General features: G+C 41.5%; 1 protein-coding gene across 3 annotated transcripts in view; it reads right to left on the bottom strand.

The window, feature by feature from the left end:
* Window positions 1-63: 63 nt before the first annotated feature.
* The window catches only part of dclk2a (doublecortin-like kinase 2a), a 42,995-nt gene continuing 26,464 nt past the window's right edge, over window positions 64-16,594 (bottom strand). For 2 of the 3 annotated variants that reach the window (XM_071503557.1, XM_071503558.1), the window contains exons 4-17: window positions 16,415-16,513; window positions 15,831-15,881; window positions 13,847-13,941; window positions 12,274-12,361; window positions 11,671-11,776; window positions 10,331-10,388; window positions 9,825-9,944; window positions 9,581-9,727; window positions 9,363-9,496; window positions 8,900-8,977; window positions 8,551-8,647; window positions 7,341-7,421; window positions 6,329-6,442; window positions 64-3,376 (exon numbers count right to left, since the gene is read on the bottom strand). In XM_071503557.1, the coding sequence (XP_071359658.1) occupies window positions 2,564-3,376; window positions 6,329-6,442; window positions 7,341-7,421; window positions 8,551-8,647; window positions 8,900-8,977; window positions 9,363-9,496; window positions 9,581-9,727; window positions 9,825-9,944; window positions 10,331-10,388; window positions 11,671-11,776; window positions 12,274-12,361; window positions 13,847-13,941; window positions 15,831-15,881; window positions 16,415-16,513 (2,081 nt within the window). In that variant the 3' untranslated portion in view covers window positions 64-2,563. Of the gene's footprint in view, window positions 3,377-5,508; window positions 5,642-6,328; window positions 6,443-7,340; window positions 7,422-8,550; window positions 8,648-8,899; window positions 8,978-9,362; window positions 9,497-9,580; window positions 9,728-9,824; window positions 9,945-10,330; window positions 10,389-11,670; window positions 11,777-12,273; window positions 12,362-13,846; window positions 13,942-15,830; window positions 15,882-16,414; window positions 16,514-16,594 lie in introns of those variants that run through there. The other variant, XM_071503559.1, reaches the window with a different exon arrangement.

The raw sequence follows: 16,594 nt of genomic DNA, 5'->3' as shown, positions 1-16,594 counted from the left end.
ATCACTAAGAGTGCATAGCACCCTCTAGTGGCCAAGCTCCGGTAAGACAAACACACAAACGCATTCATTTCAATTCTTTATTGCATTTTTATTTTTTGCTCTGCTGTTTCAAAATAGTGGGACATTAAAAGCAGCCACTCTATGCCTAATAAAAACAAACCATTACTCCAGTTTGACACAGCTGATCTACTGTTGATCTGTTTTAAAACTGCCTTCATACAAATTTCCCTTTACAAACTGCTATGACACGCTACTTCAACTACATAAGAGAAGCTAAATGACCAACTTGACTGTGTGTGTGTGTGTGAGGGGTTTGTCTTACAGGGAGGCAGTAAAAGGGGGAAATGAGTATTCATGCAGCTGAAAGTCCTGAAGAGGTAAAGAGACAGAGTTAGCCCTACTAACACCAGCTGGGAGAAATGCTGTGGAGTTAAAAACGGGTACAAACAAGGACAAAACAAAACACTTAGAAATTAATTTAAGATGCACAATTATTGGAGTCCATTTTTCAGCCAAGCTGGTTTCGATAAAGGCATAATTAACCTATGAGCCAGTGGTGAGGCACAAACCTGTGGCCTTGAAAACATATTCATTCTTACTGTGTAAATGCAGAAGGAACTGTGTTGACTAGTTTCATGCAGCCCACGGTGTAGTGTCGGCAGTGGGAATCAACTAAAACCAGAATGTGCATCTTGTCAGAGTAGGTTTAAAGTTGCAGCAATAAGCAGTTCAGCTTTGAGGTGTACAGTTCATGAGAAACAGACCTGCAGTTTTCCTCCATGTCTGTTGGATCGACAGTCTTTTCTCTAATGTTCTGTACTACTGTTATGACTTTGAGGGTCATGGCTGCTCAGACGCACACAGGCAAAAAACAAACCTTCAAGTTTCAGGTGGACAGCTAAGTTTCGTCACACTCTATGTACAACTACAGTTCACACCAAACAATACAGGCAATGTGTGGATGAATGTGTCAGTCACAGGGGTTGTACAAAATCTACCAAATGGGTTTTATTTGACCAGATCTTTGAGATACATCTCTCTGAAATATCTCTGTCTGCCTTAATACCAAGGAGGCAGATGGGATTTTATTTGTGGTTCTTACAGCATTAAATATTTACACTAAAAATATTCATCGGCAACATCCAGTTACTCTGTATAATCCACAGACGTCACTGCTGACATTTACATAGGCACCATAAGTACAAATTACTTCTGATATATATTTGTTTCTGTGCATTGTTGTGCATTGAGTATTGGAAATGGTGTTTCTGCTTTAAACTTTTTTTTTTTTTACTCTGTGAGGACCACAAACAAAATTCTCAATAATATCGCATAACCTCTGCAAATGAACCCAAACTAATCTGCATGGTTAGATACTACTTGAGCAGCGGTTTCTAACCTGGGGGCCAAGATCCCTCAAAGGGTCACAGGACAAATCTGATAATTAACATGATAGGAAAGCAGAAAAACTCATTTCTACTACACAAAATTGTTTTTTCAGATTCCTGATGTTTTCTTTTTGAATTAATGAACAAAGTTGCACCTTCAGGCCAATAAAAGTTTGTTTTTAATATAAAACAATTTGAATCTTTGGTTGAAATGGTCACCATGCATCACCAGTTTGTTATAGGAGGCCTTCAGTAGATAAAGCTTTGTTTTGAGGGATCACAAGGCAAAAAGGTTGGGAACAACTGCACAAGAGGCAACAAAAACTTGTCTATTGTTTGTTTCTGTGTTTGTTTTCAACTTGAATATGGACAGCCACCTGTGTCCGTTTAACAGGTCTAATAATCTTTTACAGCTTTTACATGATTACTGCATGATTTTAAAGAGCACAAACAGAATTTCCAAGTAAAGCTGAAGATGTTAAACAGGCAAAGTACTGTCTTGGTGATTGGTGCTGATTGGTTCTTTGGTAGGTATTGCCTTTATTTTGTTCAACCTCTGTACATTATGTTGTGTAGGAGCTTCATAGGAGCAGATTTGTCATTATTAGCAGGATTGCTGTTGCCGGAGAAAATACTGATATTGGTTATTGTTAGCTTAGTGAGATATAACTGTACCAAGGGTTGTGCACTACAGGTAGCTAGGCTAGCAAGTTCAGACGTCTGATATGCTGAAATAGTTGTCTTATGGACAAACTGTCTCTGCTAAAGCAAAAGGATTTGTGTTTAATGAAGATCTATTTACAAAAGAGCCACAGGCAGTCAAAATGGGATAATAAATAAAGGAAAGAATTCACATTAAAGTGATACAGCGATGCATGACTTCCAAAGACAACCACTCAGAACAGTGATATTCAATTCATTCCCTTTCTCCACATCCTCCATTAATAAATACAAACCTATATATACAATCAACAAACTCTTAGAAAATGCCTTCCATCCTGGAAAATGAGTTGGATAAGAATGAGAGAACAAATGTGGACACAGCAGCCACTGGCTCAGTTTACAGCTACTGGAAATGCTTAAGGTGGGTGTTTAATCTCCTCATCCCACGTCTAATGATACATAAGTGAAAAGAAGAGGACTGAGGGGTGAAATTGGCTAGAGAGCCCAGACTTTTAAACCTTCTCCATAAGCTCTTCAGCAGGTAGAGGGCCAGCAGAAGGAGGGCCAGCTGGAGAGGGTGGGGTTGTGGATCTGGGAGGTGTAGAAGGAGGAGAGGGAAACAGGGTTGGGTGGATGGGAGAAGGGGAGGAAGGCTCTTGTTTGGTTGGGGAAGAGAGAGGGAGGAATACGGCAGGTTTGATGGGGGAGTCGGGGCAAGGGGAAGCTTGGTTTGTGGGAGAGGAAGACTGGGGTGTCTCATCTTTGGTAGGAGAAGAGGGGGAAAGAGAAGCTGGTTTGGTGGGAGATGATGGGGATGGACAGGAGACAGGTGTAGAGGGAGTTGTGCAGGTGAAAAAGCCAGGAGGGCCTGAGGGTAAGGGAGCTTCTAGAGATAAGCAGGGAACAGCAGAGGGTGATGTGGGTGATGTTCTTATTTCAGGAGGGGATGCAACTGGCAAAGAGGTGATGGGGAAAGTCTCAGTCGAGGGTGAAGGGGAGAACTGAAGCGAACTTACAGGAGCAGATGGAGGGAGATGAAGCGTAACAGTTAAGGGGTCATTTTCATTCTGGGCTTGAGGGCAGGGAGGGTTAGGGGTGGATGTAGCATCAGGCACTGAAGTCCCTGTGGTCTTGGTGGGTGATGTAAGCTTGGTGGGCTTTGATGCTTTGGTGCTTGACGCTTGTTTGGTTGGAGAAGCTGGTCCTGGCTTTGTTGGTGAGGCTGGTTTGACGGGAAGGGCAGATGGGACTTTGTAGCAAGATGTTTGGGGGCCTGGACAACGACGGGCAGTGAACTGTAGGGCCTCCTTATCTAGAGCTGTGTTCTGGCAAAACAGAAAGACAATCATCAGCTGGATACTTTTGTGCCTCTGAAGTTCAAATAACATCAAATAGGAGAGAGAAAGAGATACTGTGGGTCAATCTATACCGACGACGGAAAACCTCTAATTTAGCCTAAAGTTGTCCAGTGAATAACTGATCAGCTGAACGTTTGCAGATATTAAAAATGCAAACTCTTTAATCATTAACCAATGACCCAGTTTCTATAATTTTTTCTTTGATTTACATGAATAAACATCACACATGATGACACAGTCTAATGGAAATGGACATGAATAGTGAATACTGAAAGATGATTAAACAAGAAGACAGTATGGTTCACACAGTAGACTGACCCCACAAGAAGGCAAATCAGATTAAGTGCTACTCTATGTGCAGAGGAAGGGCAAAGGAGAAAGGAAACGTTTACTTTTTCATTCAGCAGATGCACAGCTGCTGCTTTTGTCCTGAGTAAAGCCAATGATGTGTTCTCACGTGGGACAGAAAACGAGTAAATGTAACGTTCCTCATTTGCCCTTGTGCTGAATCTCAGCGGCAGAACAGATGAGGCGTAGCGTTAAGTGTTAGTACATACCATTGCCTTGGAGCTAATTCAGAGGGACGTAATGCAGGGAGAGGGGAGAAGCAAAAAGGGACAGAGACTATTCTTACTCACAGCTTCACAAAATAAAGTCAACACAACAAGCATGATGGCAAGTGGACAGTTGTTGTTCCAGCTCAGTGCTTATCTGTTATTTCAGATATTTTTAAACATTTTCCAAACCAAGTGACCTTCAGCATTTGAGAAGACTAAGTTGGAACAAACTGTAAGACTTTCTATAAGGGACTACTTCAGGCAGAGACACATGTCAGTGAGTGCTATATTTGAATTATTGTCAACAAAAGTTGTGAGGTTGTAAGGTAGGATTAAATGTGTTTTTGACTGTACTGGTTTTAAAAGATAAGGCAAGTGTTATTCTATCTCTTTCCTACTATCAACAAATCCCATGAAAAGACTAAAACTTACAATGAAATGTTGCCTGTTGGGCACGAGTATGATAGCTTATACTTCTGTGTGATAGAATTGTCCAGAAACTACTAAAAACACATTAGTGAGTCACACTGGGAGACATGTTACTTCATTTCCATGAACACAGGTACTGAAGTTTATCTCACATACACCATCCTGCTGCCATAAATACACAAAATGTATGTTAATCCAGGACTGATAGTCTAAATGCAATGTTTGCTAAAGACTACAGTACCTGTGAAAAAATATTTAAAGAAATGACTGAGCATTTTTAGATATAAAATTATACATTTGTGACCTGTGCTATAAGATTTGTCTTCAGCAGAGACCAGTGGACATGGGGCTGAGCACCACAGACATGGTAGGGTAGTTACAAATTGTGGATTTTGATCTTTTCATGGGATTTTTTTGACAATATGAAAAATCTAGAATACCACCATCCTTCTCCTTTAAAATGTGCTGGGGTATCTTGTATCCAAGGCAATAAGGCCACACTGGTTTGCGTCCATCTCTGCCAATTTGAACTACAGAATAGTGCCAGCACAGTTCCTGATTTTCTCCACAAGGTGGAAGCAGAGTACCATTAACAAGTTACACCAATCGTAGCACCATAGAAATCTATTGAAAAGGCTATTTTGGATGAGATCACTAACAAACAATAATGGCAGAGAGGGAGGCAAATGACACTGCTCTTGCTCTAGCTTGCATTGGCTGGCACTGAAAACATGCTTAAACAACATCAGTGACAATGTGATTAGACAACACATCCTTGAAAACACACCATTATTTTCACATCCCAAGTTGTTGATTGGCACAAATGGAATGAAATGTGACTGAAGGAGCTGAATGAAGAGTATGAAAAGAGTCGTAAGGGTAAATCCAGGACAGAGCGTGTGTTGGGAGAGAGTTAGCGTGGTCCAAATCAGTTGGTTATTGTTACTGCAGCCGAGGGGCAGGGGGCCTGAGAAAGACACAGGAAGGAAGGGAAGGGAGGAAGGGAGAGTAGCAGGGGGGTGGGAGCTGTTTCAGATGTAGGGAAGAGGGAGAAGGGAAGGGCGATGGCTGGGAAGGAAGATGGAAGGCAGCGGGGAGGGGTGAAGTGTGTACCCGGCTTTCAGCTCCAGGCGTCCCCTGTGGTCCTGGGTCGGGTGTGAGGGAGGGGTGAGGAGGAGGGAGGAGGAAGTGGATGGAGAGGAGGAGGAGGAAGGGCCGAGGCCAGGGCCCACGTTTACACCTCAAACTGTCAAATGAAATTTACAACAAAATGAGGCTCTTTGCAGTAAAGAGGGGGATCAAATTAAATTTCTAATCAAAGAAACTTCCCCTTCCCCCCTTTTCCTGCTTTCGTTCAGACAGACAGACTGAAGAGAGTGCACTAGGCTGATGGGTGGTGTGACCTGATGAGATGAGGAGTGGAGGAAGTCAAACTGTACAACAGGAAATGATGCAAATGGGGCTTGAAACAGACAGGATGGAAGGATGTGACTGCTGCAGGAATGACTTCACTGTTTGGTTTTTCCATCATTCCATCTCTAAAATCCTGTCTTACAAGTTCACAGCAGCATAAGTTGCTTATAACTTGTATTTAATGTCGTCTTCAGCGGTGATTGTGGCCAGATATTCTATCCCAGGGATCAAGTAGGTGCAAGACTCATATAAAGTGAATTAGAGGAAGCTCAGTCATCTTTATTTGGGTCAAACATCCGCTGTCACACTGTTAAAGCTTGGAAAAGGCCTGACCTGTTCAAGCCGCTGCATGACCCCGTTAGTGACGACTAAATCCGTGTCAAACCATCAATATTAGAGATTTAAGAGGTCACTGAAAGTTATCATGACCTCATAAAGGTCATACTATCAAAAAGAGTGCTACAGTAAATCTCATAAGATTGAGCAGAGAAATTGGTTGGGAGTGTTTTTGGGTGCTTACCATGATGACTGCCACACCAGCTGTGGTGTTGTTGTGCTTTGGCGCAGTGTTAAAGTGCGTCTGCAGTTTACCTGTGACCTCCATCTTCATGTTGTTCTCCATGACTGCATCGTCCTACATACACACACAAACATGTCCAGTGTACAATGGTTTCCTACACAGAAAACTATCTTAATGCAGAAATCACAAACTTGAGGTTCGGTTTACACATACAGTCCTGCGCAAATGTCTCAGGCACCAAATGTACAGTGAGGATGCTTTCAAAGTCAATCCCTGAATTGTTTTATTTATCAATTAAATTCATACAAAGTGCAGTAAGCAGAAAAAACCCCCAAATCAGATCAATATTTGGTAACTTTCCTTTGCCTTTAAAATGGTTTTTCGAGGTACTTGGCAGGTAGCTAGTCCCAATCATCTTGGAGAACTTGCTACAGTTCTTCTGTCTCAGTGTCTTCATGATGCTGAGATCAGGGATCTGTGGAGGTCATACCATCTGTTGCAGGACTCCTTGTTCTTCTCGACACTGAAGATAGCTCTTTATGACTCTCACTATGAATCCTTTAGTGTAAGTTAAAACAGGAAGACAACAGTCAGCCAGCCTTATCTCGTCATCACACCGAGGCTTCACCTTTCCACCGGGTTCTGTGCATGGGCTTTCCTATCATCCAGTGATCGTCTTAGCTGAGCAACATTTAAACAGCTTTACCTATGTTGTCTCTTTCTGCTGTCACTGCAGTCTACGCTGCTCGCAACCTTGCTCCTCCACCTTCCCACCGCCACCCGTGTCAAGACCCCATCTAGGGCTCCTCCTTCGAAGGGATCTCAGATATATTCAGCTGATATTGATAGGGCTCTAACCCTGTACATCTCTTCAATCGACTGGACCAGTGCAAAGTATTTTCTTATTGTACTTTCTTATCGTGTGACGGATAAGATTCTACACATCTAAAGTGCCTAAAACTTTTGCACAGTATTGTACATGCAAACATACAGACACAATGTTGCGCAATACCGTGACCCATGGGTGGGAGAGGACATCCTGTGCTGTGTATCGAGCCTCGACGTTGACCTGCAGCATCTTTCCGATCAGCTCCTGAAACAGAACACACCACAGTTTAGTACAATACACTTTGTCCCTAACCCATAGTTCATTATTATTGACTTTTGGAGGTATGTGAATATAATGATCATATTGTGCTATTGTTTTGCAAAATTCTGTTATCCATTCCAATAAAACTGCTTCTGTAATTTAAAAACAAATCAATTGGCTACTGATGCTTTGGTGCTGGCTGGGTAATGACCCTTTTTTGCTGAAACAGCAGCCCCTGTGGCCGATAACAACGCTCATTGTACTAAAACAGCAAAATTGTGGGTCATAAAACCAAAACATTGAGCTGAAAAACGTGGAGCAGGGGAAACTGCCGAGCGATAACTGACTCATTAATTTCACATTGCACACACTCCTTTGGTACATTGTTCATACAAAAATATAAATTAGTGCAGCTTTAAGTGTGTGTATTATGTTTTACATGCACTTGGCATATTTCTATACACATTAATATTGGAAAAACTATTGGTTTTAATATTGTGATAATGATTTCAACCTAATAATAGTAATACTATGTGTGAACACCTCACTGAAGGTACTGGAATCACCCAGAGTTGATGCACCTGCTTTCACACGTGTGCTCACAAAGTCATGTAAACACACAGTCTCTGGATAAATATCCTCTCTCACATTCACACCTGCACAGCTCCAGAAGTGCAAGTGGTTTCATGCTGTGGTGTCTATAACTGAGCACTTGTCTGCAGTGACAGGCCACTGTAATAGCAGTGGGTTTAATTAGCAGTTTGGTCTTACATGCTGAGCGTGGGCTGTCACCTTAATACATGACATTAATTTAGTGGGTTGGGAGGGGGTGTCTGTCCTCCAGCAGACAGTAGTCATTAATGGAGCGGGTTCACATGGTGTGTGTTTGTGTGTGTGTGTCTGTCTGTGTGTGTGTTTAAACTATGTAACATTTCAGATCCTTTTTGGACTTGTTACTGACGCTGCTTTCAGTTCAAGGTGAAATGGTTTATTTCCTCATTGGAGTTAGATAATGGTTACGGTTAGAGCACGTTTCGGTTACCCTTCAAAGAAATGACTGGGAGTCAATATAATATCATCTTAAGTGACATTAAACAAATTGTTGGGGTGTGTGCGTGTCAGTGGTCCCAACCTTGGCTGAGTCAGTGATGTTGTCCCAGTAAGGACTGGGAAATTCCAGGCGCCCCAGAAGGATCTGGTCAAACAGGTCCTCTTGCAGGTTACTCTCACTACGTGGAATGACACACACAGACACATGTATTATTCAGCACACATAGCATACAGCTACACTGTACAATAGCCTCATCTGTAACCTCACCTTTCATTATATGTTTATTGTACAGCAGGTAGAAAAACAAATTCCCAAATAATGTGACCTAAAATGATGCATGTCTGACATCTTTATTCAACATTGTATTTATTGTTTGAAATTTATTGTTTTATTAGTAGTGGATAAAGGTTGACGTGGATGAAGTGAATACCTTCTGAAGGGAGGAAAGCCACACAGAAGGATGTAGGTGATGACACCTGCAGCCCAGATATCCACCTTCAGACCATAGCTGTGAAAAGAGACAGGGAGACAGAAAATAACAGCAAACTTAATACCAGCAAACCATTTCCATCTTCCATCATCTCAGTGTTAGAAACACAGTAGCTGACTGACTGGACATAAAAGCAACAAAAAAAAGTACATACTGACATTTTGGAAACACAAGGTTGTCAATCCACTATAATGATGTAGCAGTAAATATACCACACACATGGTTTGTGTTGCTGTATTCACCATTCACCTTTTAATCTCCACACAGCTGATTACAACACAGCGGTGCTGCAGACCCACATTTCTACTCTGCTGTTGTACGTAAAACAAATGTTTCCATTTAAACCAACCCACAGATCAGTAAAAACAGAAAGCCTCACACTTTGCCAAAACATCCGGCTTACCCAGACTCTGCGATGATTTCTGGAGCCACATATGTAGGAGTACCGCATACAGTATACAAGGGTCCCTCCACTTCTGTGGCTAGGCCAAAGTCCCCAAGCTTCAATGACTTGGTGCCATCTGGGTACTCAAACACCTTAAAAAGAGTACATGTTTAGTTGAGGCCCGCTGAGCAGTTGGCTTTGTAGGAAAGCAAAATGTTGTGTGTGTAAATGTATACCAGCAGGTTCTCTGGTTTAATATCTCTGTGGACGATGTTCATGCTGTGCAGGTACTTCAGAGCTCCAGCGAGGTTGTACACCATGATGCTGGCATCTCTCTCTGTGTATTTGGCCGAGGAGGTGATGGCATCAAATAAATCCCCTCCCTGCGCCGACATTAAACACACTGATTACATATCAAAGCCCACACAGAAATGAGGAGTGTGCACTGATACTGACACAGAGTCGGTCAGAGTATTGTACCTTGACAAGCTCCATAACCAGGTACAGTTCAGAGGGAGTGTCCACCTCCTCAATCAGCATGATTATGTTGGGGTGTTTCACTTTTCGCAGCACTGCCACCTCATTCTCGATGAGGTGCTCCTGGAAACACACAACCCACGCAGATAATCCAAGTGAGGCTGATACAGTGCACAGGGTTTACACTGAGCCATTATGCTCATAAAAAAGAAGCTGCTTTGTTGATTGAATGTGAATTGGTGTCAAGGGTGTGTGATTCAGAGTGTGTCATTGTGCGCATGTGAAAGTGTGAAGATAATTTGAGTTAAGCGATAAATAAAACATTACCAACCTAATCTAACTGTGAGGGCTAAGAGGATCAGAGACACACAGGCAATACTGTGCTGTATGTGGGTGTTAATAATGCACAGTGGAACACTGGCAAATGACCGCTTCCTTACATCAGTGTGAGTGTGTGAATGTGTGTGTGTGAGAAGGCAAAATAGAGGAAGAAGAGGATAGAGTGAAACCTTTCCACTGCACTTGGCCTTGTCGATGATCTTCAGTGCAAACTCTTTTCCTGTGGACCTGCACAGAAACACTTCAGTTAGTGCAAACAATAAAAACAGCACTGATGCCACAACACTGTAAATCAAGCATTAACTACAGAGCCTCAGTTACAATGTGCAGGAGCACAGCGAACAAAGCTACTGGAAAGGTCTGTCAGCTGTACAAGCCAAGTTTATACAACGAGCAGAGATGCAGTGCAGAAACAGGCAGGCTCAACAAGAAACTGAGGACACTTGAGGAGTATTTGAACACCAGGCTGAAGATCTGTGTTTCACTGCCATCTCTGCTTAAGAGTTTCACATTTGTTCCACCTCAGACAACACCCAGTGTCACTGCTGGGTCAAAAGTGTGCTCTGTTACAACCATAACCACGGCCAACCTTCCTACATCACTGCAGCAAGCTGAGAATGTAAACCACTGGAGGCCAGCAAAAACAAAGTTTTCAGGGGTTTTTTAGTTACCTGCTAGTTTCTTCTTGCAAATTTAACAATGTTTTGATGAGCATGTCCCTAGTCTGCTTGAAGCTTGTGCTTTACTACCATGCACGTGAGGAGGTACCTGTGTTCACATGAGCATGCAAGTGATGCAGTACACCTTCCTGCCAGTGGGTTCTAACTATTCCACTGATTAAGAAATGTAGCATTGCACCAACCAAAGACAGGAAGAAGAAGACTGCCAGCTGATGTATAGAAGGCTGTACATAAACAATGGGAATCTCTAAATAGTCCAAATATCTTAGCATGGAAGTATATTCTTAACCTTTGGAAACAGTATCATAGCTTTCAACTACACCTCAGTGTCTTAATTCAAGGCAGTAAGAAATGATTAAAAGCAAAATAAGTTATTGAGTGGAGTTTTGAGCTTAAATTGTTTTGGTGACTTTCAGAAAATCTGCTTTTTTAAATGTTTTTTTTTTTTTTTTTTTTTTATACGAGGGAAATGCATTCAATATGTTTACTCAGCCGCATCGGGTATTTTTCAGTACTTTCCAGGAAGGTACATCGGATTATGAGAGCCACATTGACAGGCCTCCTCTCATCATCTCCCCTGTCTGCCTGGGCAGTGTTGACTCAGAGATTAAAAGGCTAATGAAGTGAATTCACCGCTGGGTTTAATCCATGGGATATTTCTGTCTCCACAATGCCTGTCATCAGGACTTAAACACTCTGATGGAGCAGTTACTACACGTGATGCACATCTCATTAAGCAGTGCAACAAGGTACACTGCTGTGCTATCACTGCAGCCAGCTGCCAACTGTGCATTAAACACTTCCAGTCTGATTAAATGTGTTTCACGTACCTCTCCACACACTCCTTGACCACAGCGAAGTTGCCATCTCCAATGACCTTCCCGACTTTGTATTTTTCCAAAATGTTGGAGGCAGGCAGGTAGCGGTTACCATTAACTGCCAAGGAGAGATGAAGGTTAGAGGAGGCAACAGGCCAGCCCTGCTGTTCAACAGAAACAAAGGAGCTTTGGCACAGACTCAACCTGTCCTCAGAATAAATTTAGGGACCACATGCTGTGCCACAAAATAACACACTCACTGGCGTCAACATTTAAAGTGATCTCTACTAGTCCTCTTGCAGCAGTTACAGAGCTGAGCAGCATTCACACACACACAGAGCTGTAAAATTAATTAAGTTTAATATCTGCTCACACAGCAGTGGAATATTTCACACTTATCTTGAACACATGGCTAACTCTTTGCCACTTTTGTTGGGTAAGCAAATTCTGTAATCTGCTGCAAGGGGACAAGACGAGGATCGTTTAAATGTTACTCAATGTCATTGTCAGCCAGAGGAGAGGAGAGGAGAGGAGAGGAGAGGAGAGGAGAGGAGAGGAAAGGAAAGGAAAGGAAAGGAAAGGAAAGGAAAGGAAAGGAAAGGAAAGAGGATGTACCCTCTGGACTCAGTCGATTGCTTTGCTCTTGGTGGTTGTTCAAGGAGCCATTTACATTTGGTAAGGAGATGTGATGTGATGGAGGTATCTGCAGGATGCAGAAAGAAACAAAAATAGAGATGAACGCCTGGCCTAAAGCAAAACAAGAAGACAAATCACCATGGCAACCTTGGGCTTTATAAATGCCCACAAAACATGCTATATATGGGTAAAACATAACTGGTTCATAATGGTGGGTGACTTTTCTTAGTGGCTCCAGCTACAGATCGCCTACTTATCAATAAAAAAAGTTCAAACACTGAGGAGTTGGAATTTGAAATAGCACAATATTTCTTTTATTCTTTAACTAGAAATACAACCTGTGAATATATGGTATGGTGAGATCCTCTGTAAAGCATATGGCTCACAAAAATAACCTGCACATTAATCCTAAAATAAAAATACTATTATTCAAATAGTGAGCTAGGTCTAAAATAAGTTTGCCCCTCTAAAGTGGACAAGGTGTCCGAGCTGCTGGGATAGATCTCCTCCACATCCACTTATCATCACTGCACATCGAAGCGTTATAGCTCTAAATGAATGATGCATTTGTTAAGAGGGTAATTTATGCAGAGCAGTGGCAATTTTGACATCTTATGGCTATATTTTTGAAAGAAGTAGTTCTGTACCTCACTGCGCCATAATGAGCATTACCTTACAGTAAGGATCTATTATTTAGTCTAAAAGCATAGTGCTCTGGATGAAAGTAGAAGGTGTGAGAGTTTCAGGGTCTCTTTTACAACTGGGTACATAAAAAAGCTTTTTCCCCTGATAAAGAACTTCTGCATGTGGCCTCAGTTTACGGATTCTTTCTCATTTAGTTTTTCCAAATAATGCTGCTCTACTAACCCTCTTTATCAGTGCATTTTAAAGTAAATCATAAAAATCTAATATCCTGCCAAATTGATATGGATGGATAAGTCTTTGACTGGGCTTAGAGAGGAGTGGTGGCTCTCTGGAGGAGGTCTGCCAGCTGGCTGGAGCAGTTACACACTCTGTAGTTTGAGACTAACACGCATCTTACAGAAGAACCCATCAATAAATCAGATTAGTATCTCAGACTCGACCTAAGATACATCATAGAGCTGCAACACAGGCTACATGGCTGTCAGTCAGTGACTTGATGACTTGACATAGATTTATTTCATCACTTTGTATTAAGTAGGTCGGCACAATCTTCTGTATCCCCTCCTTTAAAGCCCCACCTTAAAGGAATAGTTTGACATTTTGGGAAACTTGCTTATTCCCTTTCTTACCAAGAGATAGATGAGACGATTGATACCACTCTCATGGTTGTACTGTAGATATAAAGCTGCAGCAAGGAGCCAGTAGAGGCTCTGCCAGGAGAGAACTAGATCTGCCTACCAGCAACTCTTTTTTTGTTTGTTCAATCTGCTCAAAAAGAGTATACTGTAAAAACGACAAGCCATACTTGGTAGATAATGTGTTTGAGCACACCTGTCTGTTGTGGGTGTCTTGTGTGTACAACATCTACTGTATGGCACACACTGTGACATCTGATATACTGTCTTACCTTAAAACTTGGGATGGTTCGGGGGCTGGTGGGAGATGGAGTGGAGGACTTGGTGGACTTCGGAGTTGAGATCTGGCTACTTGACACACCATTTACTGTATGGAGAAAGATAGAGGGATTAGATTTGCAAGAGCAGGGGAAAGAGGCTCTCTGACTGTCAGACTGTGGCAGCCATGGCCAGAGTCATAAACATTCAGCTGGACACAAAGATGAACTGATTGGATTTTGCTGGTCAAAGGTCAAGGTCACTGTGACCTCAGAAAACATGTCAATTCAATACATTTTAGATAATTGCATAAATTTAGCAAAACTCAATTTACTTTAAATGAGTAGACTGGATTTAATACATTTAATTCAATTGAATTAATTTCACTCAATTCAATTTATTTCAGTAACTTTAATTTGATTTATTTGAGTAAATTAATTTCTAATGTACATTTACTTTAATTTAAAATATCTACCTGTTTTAATGTTCTTAAATTAATTTCACAGAAGCATACAACAGCGAGGTATTCTTTTTTTTGTTTGTTTTTTAAGTGTGTTTGGATAAAACTGCTTGCCAGTGAGCCATTGTTTGGGTGATTCATTCTCTCAAGAACAGACTATTTCTGCTTCGCTCTCTCTTGGTTTCTGGCACAAATACAGAGACCTAATGCGTCAAACTTTAACTCATAGTCTCTCTTCATCTGCATAAACCCATATGAGCTGAGGAAAATCATTTCACACTGCCTACAGGCTGTGCCTTTGTACTGCTGTTTTAGAGTTGTACCTGTTTGTCTCACCATAAGGTCATCAATTCTCAACTAACTGTCTTCTGGGTACTAAAAGCACTTTTAAATCAATATTTGGGAAATTAACTGAAAAATAGGACATTACACCTTTAATGTTTTTAAAGTATAGTTTAACTTTGAGCACCCCAGCTGCTACAGATAAAGAGCCATGTGATGTAACTGTTCAGTGAGGGCAGGATTTAATTGGCACAGCTGAAGAGTGAGTCTAATCATCAGTTCATGGCTTTAGATCAGTGGATTCTGCAGCAGCCAGCCCTCAGATTAGACAGATTAGATAGATGTGTCCAGTTCATAGCAGCTCCATGGCTTAGCCAGAGCAAAGGAGAGAAAGAAGGTCAAAAGAAAGGGAATGTCTCTACTTTAAATAACTAGAAAACTTTGAATAGAGGTATAGCTCAGCAGAAGCAACCAGAAGATGCAGACATCACTGAATAAACTAAAAAAACAACTTCAGTTTGGCTGTAATGCTATTTTTAGATGTTCAGTGGAGCTAAAAAATGTTCAGTCTGGTCTGAATAAAAAAAGATTAGGCTGTTACCTAAATTTAAAGGTAATACTGCTAGTTTAAAAAACACTCCAGCTTGTAGGCTGACATGACTTAATTATGGTCGGAAGAATATGATGTGAATGCAGCATAATTAGACTTAGCTCAATTCTCAACAGTTAACATGATGTGCTTGGAGTTAGCATGTCAGCATGTTAATGTTTAGTTAATGATGAACAACAGCATGTAACATTTGGCATGTCATCATGTTAACATGGGTTCAGTGAGCAAGGTGATGCACATTTGGCAAGTTGTGCAATATGCGCTTGTTTTGTATATTAGCCTGTTAGCATTAATCTCAACACTACACTGAGACTAGATGTTTCTTGTCAAGGAGAACTGTTGGGACGGCCGCACATTTTGTCCTGTTGGCAGGTCTGATTAAGCATCATCATTACACAATAAAAAGAGCACAAATCTCTGCACAAAATTTAAATTTGTCAAGATATTTCACTCTGGACCCAGCCACACTGATGACAGTGTGATACTGTTATAGTAGCCAGAGTCAGCATTTATTCACAAGAGAAGAGGAAGACCCTAAAACTGTGAGAAGCTCATTTTACTGAATTACTGTACCTTAATTAGCAGAGTAAATTGATATGGCATGTGTTTGAGAAGGTAACGTGTCTCACACCATCACCAGCCTCACCTGGGGATTTGATTGGAGACTGACTGATGGAGTAGTGGACAGGTCGCCTTGCTGCAGTGTAGGCGAAAAAAAAAAAAATCAAATGTATATAGACATATTCATATTACAACACACTATGGTAGAACTTCCGAGGCAAAACTAAGACTTCTGGCAGTGCCACTTCAGACTGGCAACCTCTCAAATACCTCTTCTTCAAACTTGGCGTAACAGCTTGTAGAACACAAATTACTCAGCATAATGTCACCATCTCTCTATGCAGCACACAAATTGCTGAGTCATTCATCACGGCTGTTGAGGGTTTAGGATGAAGCTACAAAATAAAAGGCTATTACTCAGTCTGTCAACCACTAAACCACTCATGGTGTGACTTTGGCATCAGATAAATGAGATGTATTTAAATATCAGTAAAACACATTTTCACACATATGAAGTAACAATTTGCCAGACTTGACCTTTGTATTCACGAGTAAGCATTTGTTCTTTTATCTACAGTATACAGGAATGTCTCTTAATTTTAACAAGTCTAATACAGACGGTGTCTAGACTGTTTCTAGTTTGTGTGCGTGCACAGTCATGTGTCTGACCTGCACCAGGGGACTTGCTGCGTCGTGCAGGTCCAGGGCTCTTAGCTGTTCGGTTTGGAGTAGCAGAGCGGCTGTACGATGACTTCAGTACTCTGCATTCTGGAGACACAACACGCTCAGGGTCATCATCGCATATATTAACCTTCCTCTATCAACAAACCTTTCTTCACAAAACAGAGT

The sequence above is a fragment of the Trachinotus anak genome, unplaced genomic scaffold (genome assembly GCF_046630095.1).
Source record: "Trachinotus anak isolate AG129_WGS33_773 ecotype Australia unplaced genomic scaffold, CSIRO_AGI_Tana_v1 ptg000019l, whole genome shotgun sequence".
Taxonomy (NCBI): domain Eukaryota; kingdom Metazoa; phylum Chordata; class Actinopteri; order Carangiformes; family Carangidae; genus Trachinotus; species Trachinotus anak.
This window is presented reverse-complemented; position numbering and strand designations above follow the sequence as displayed.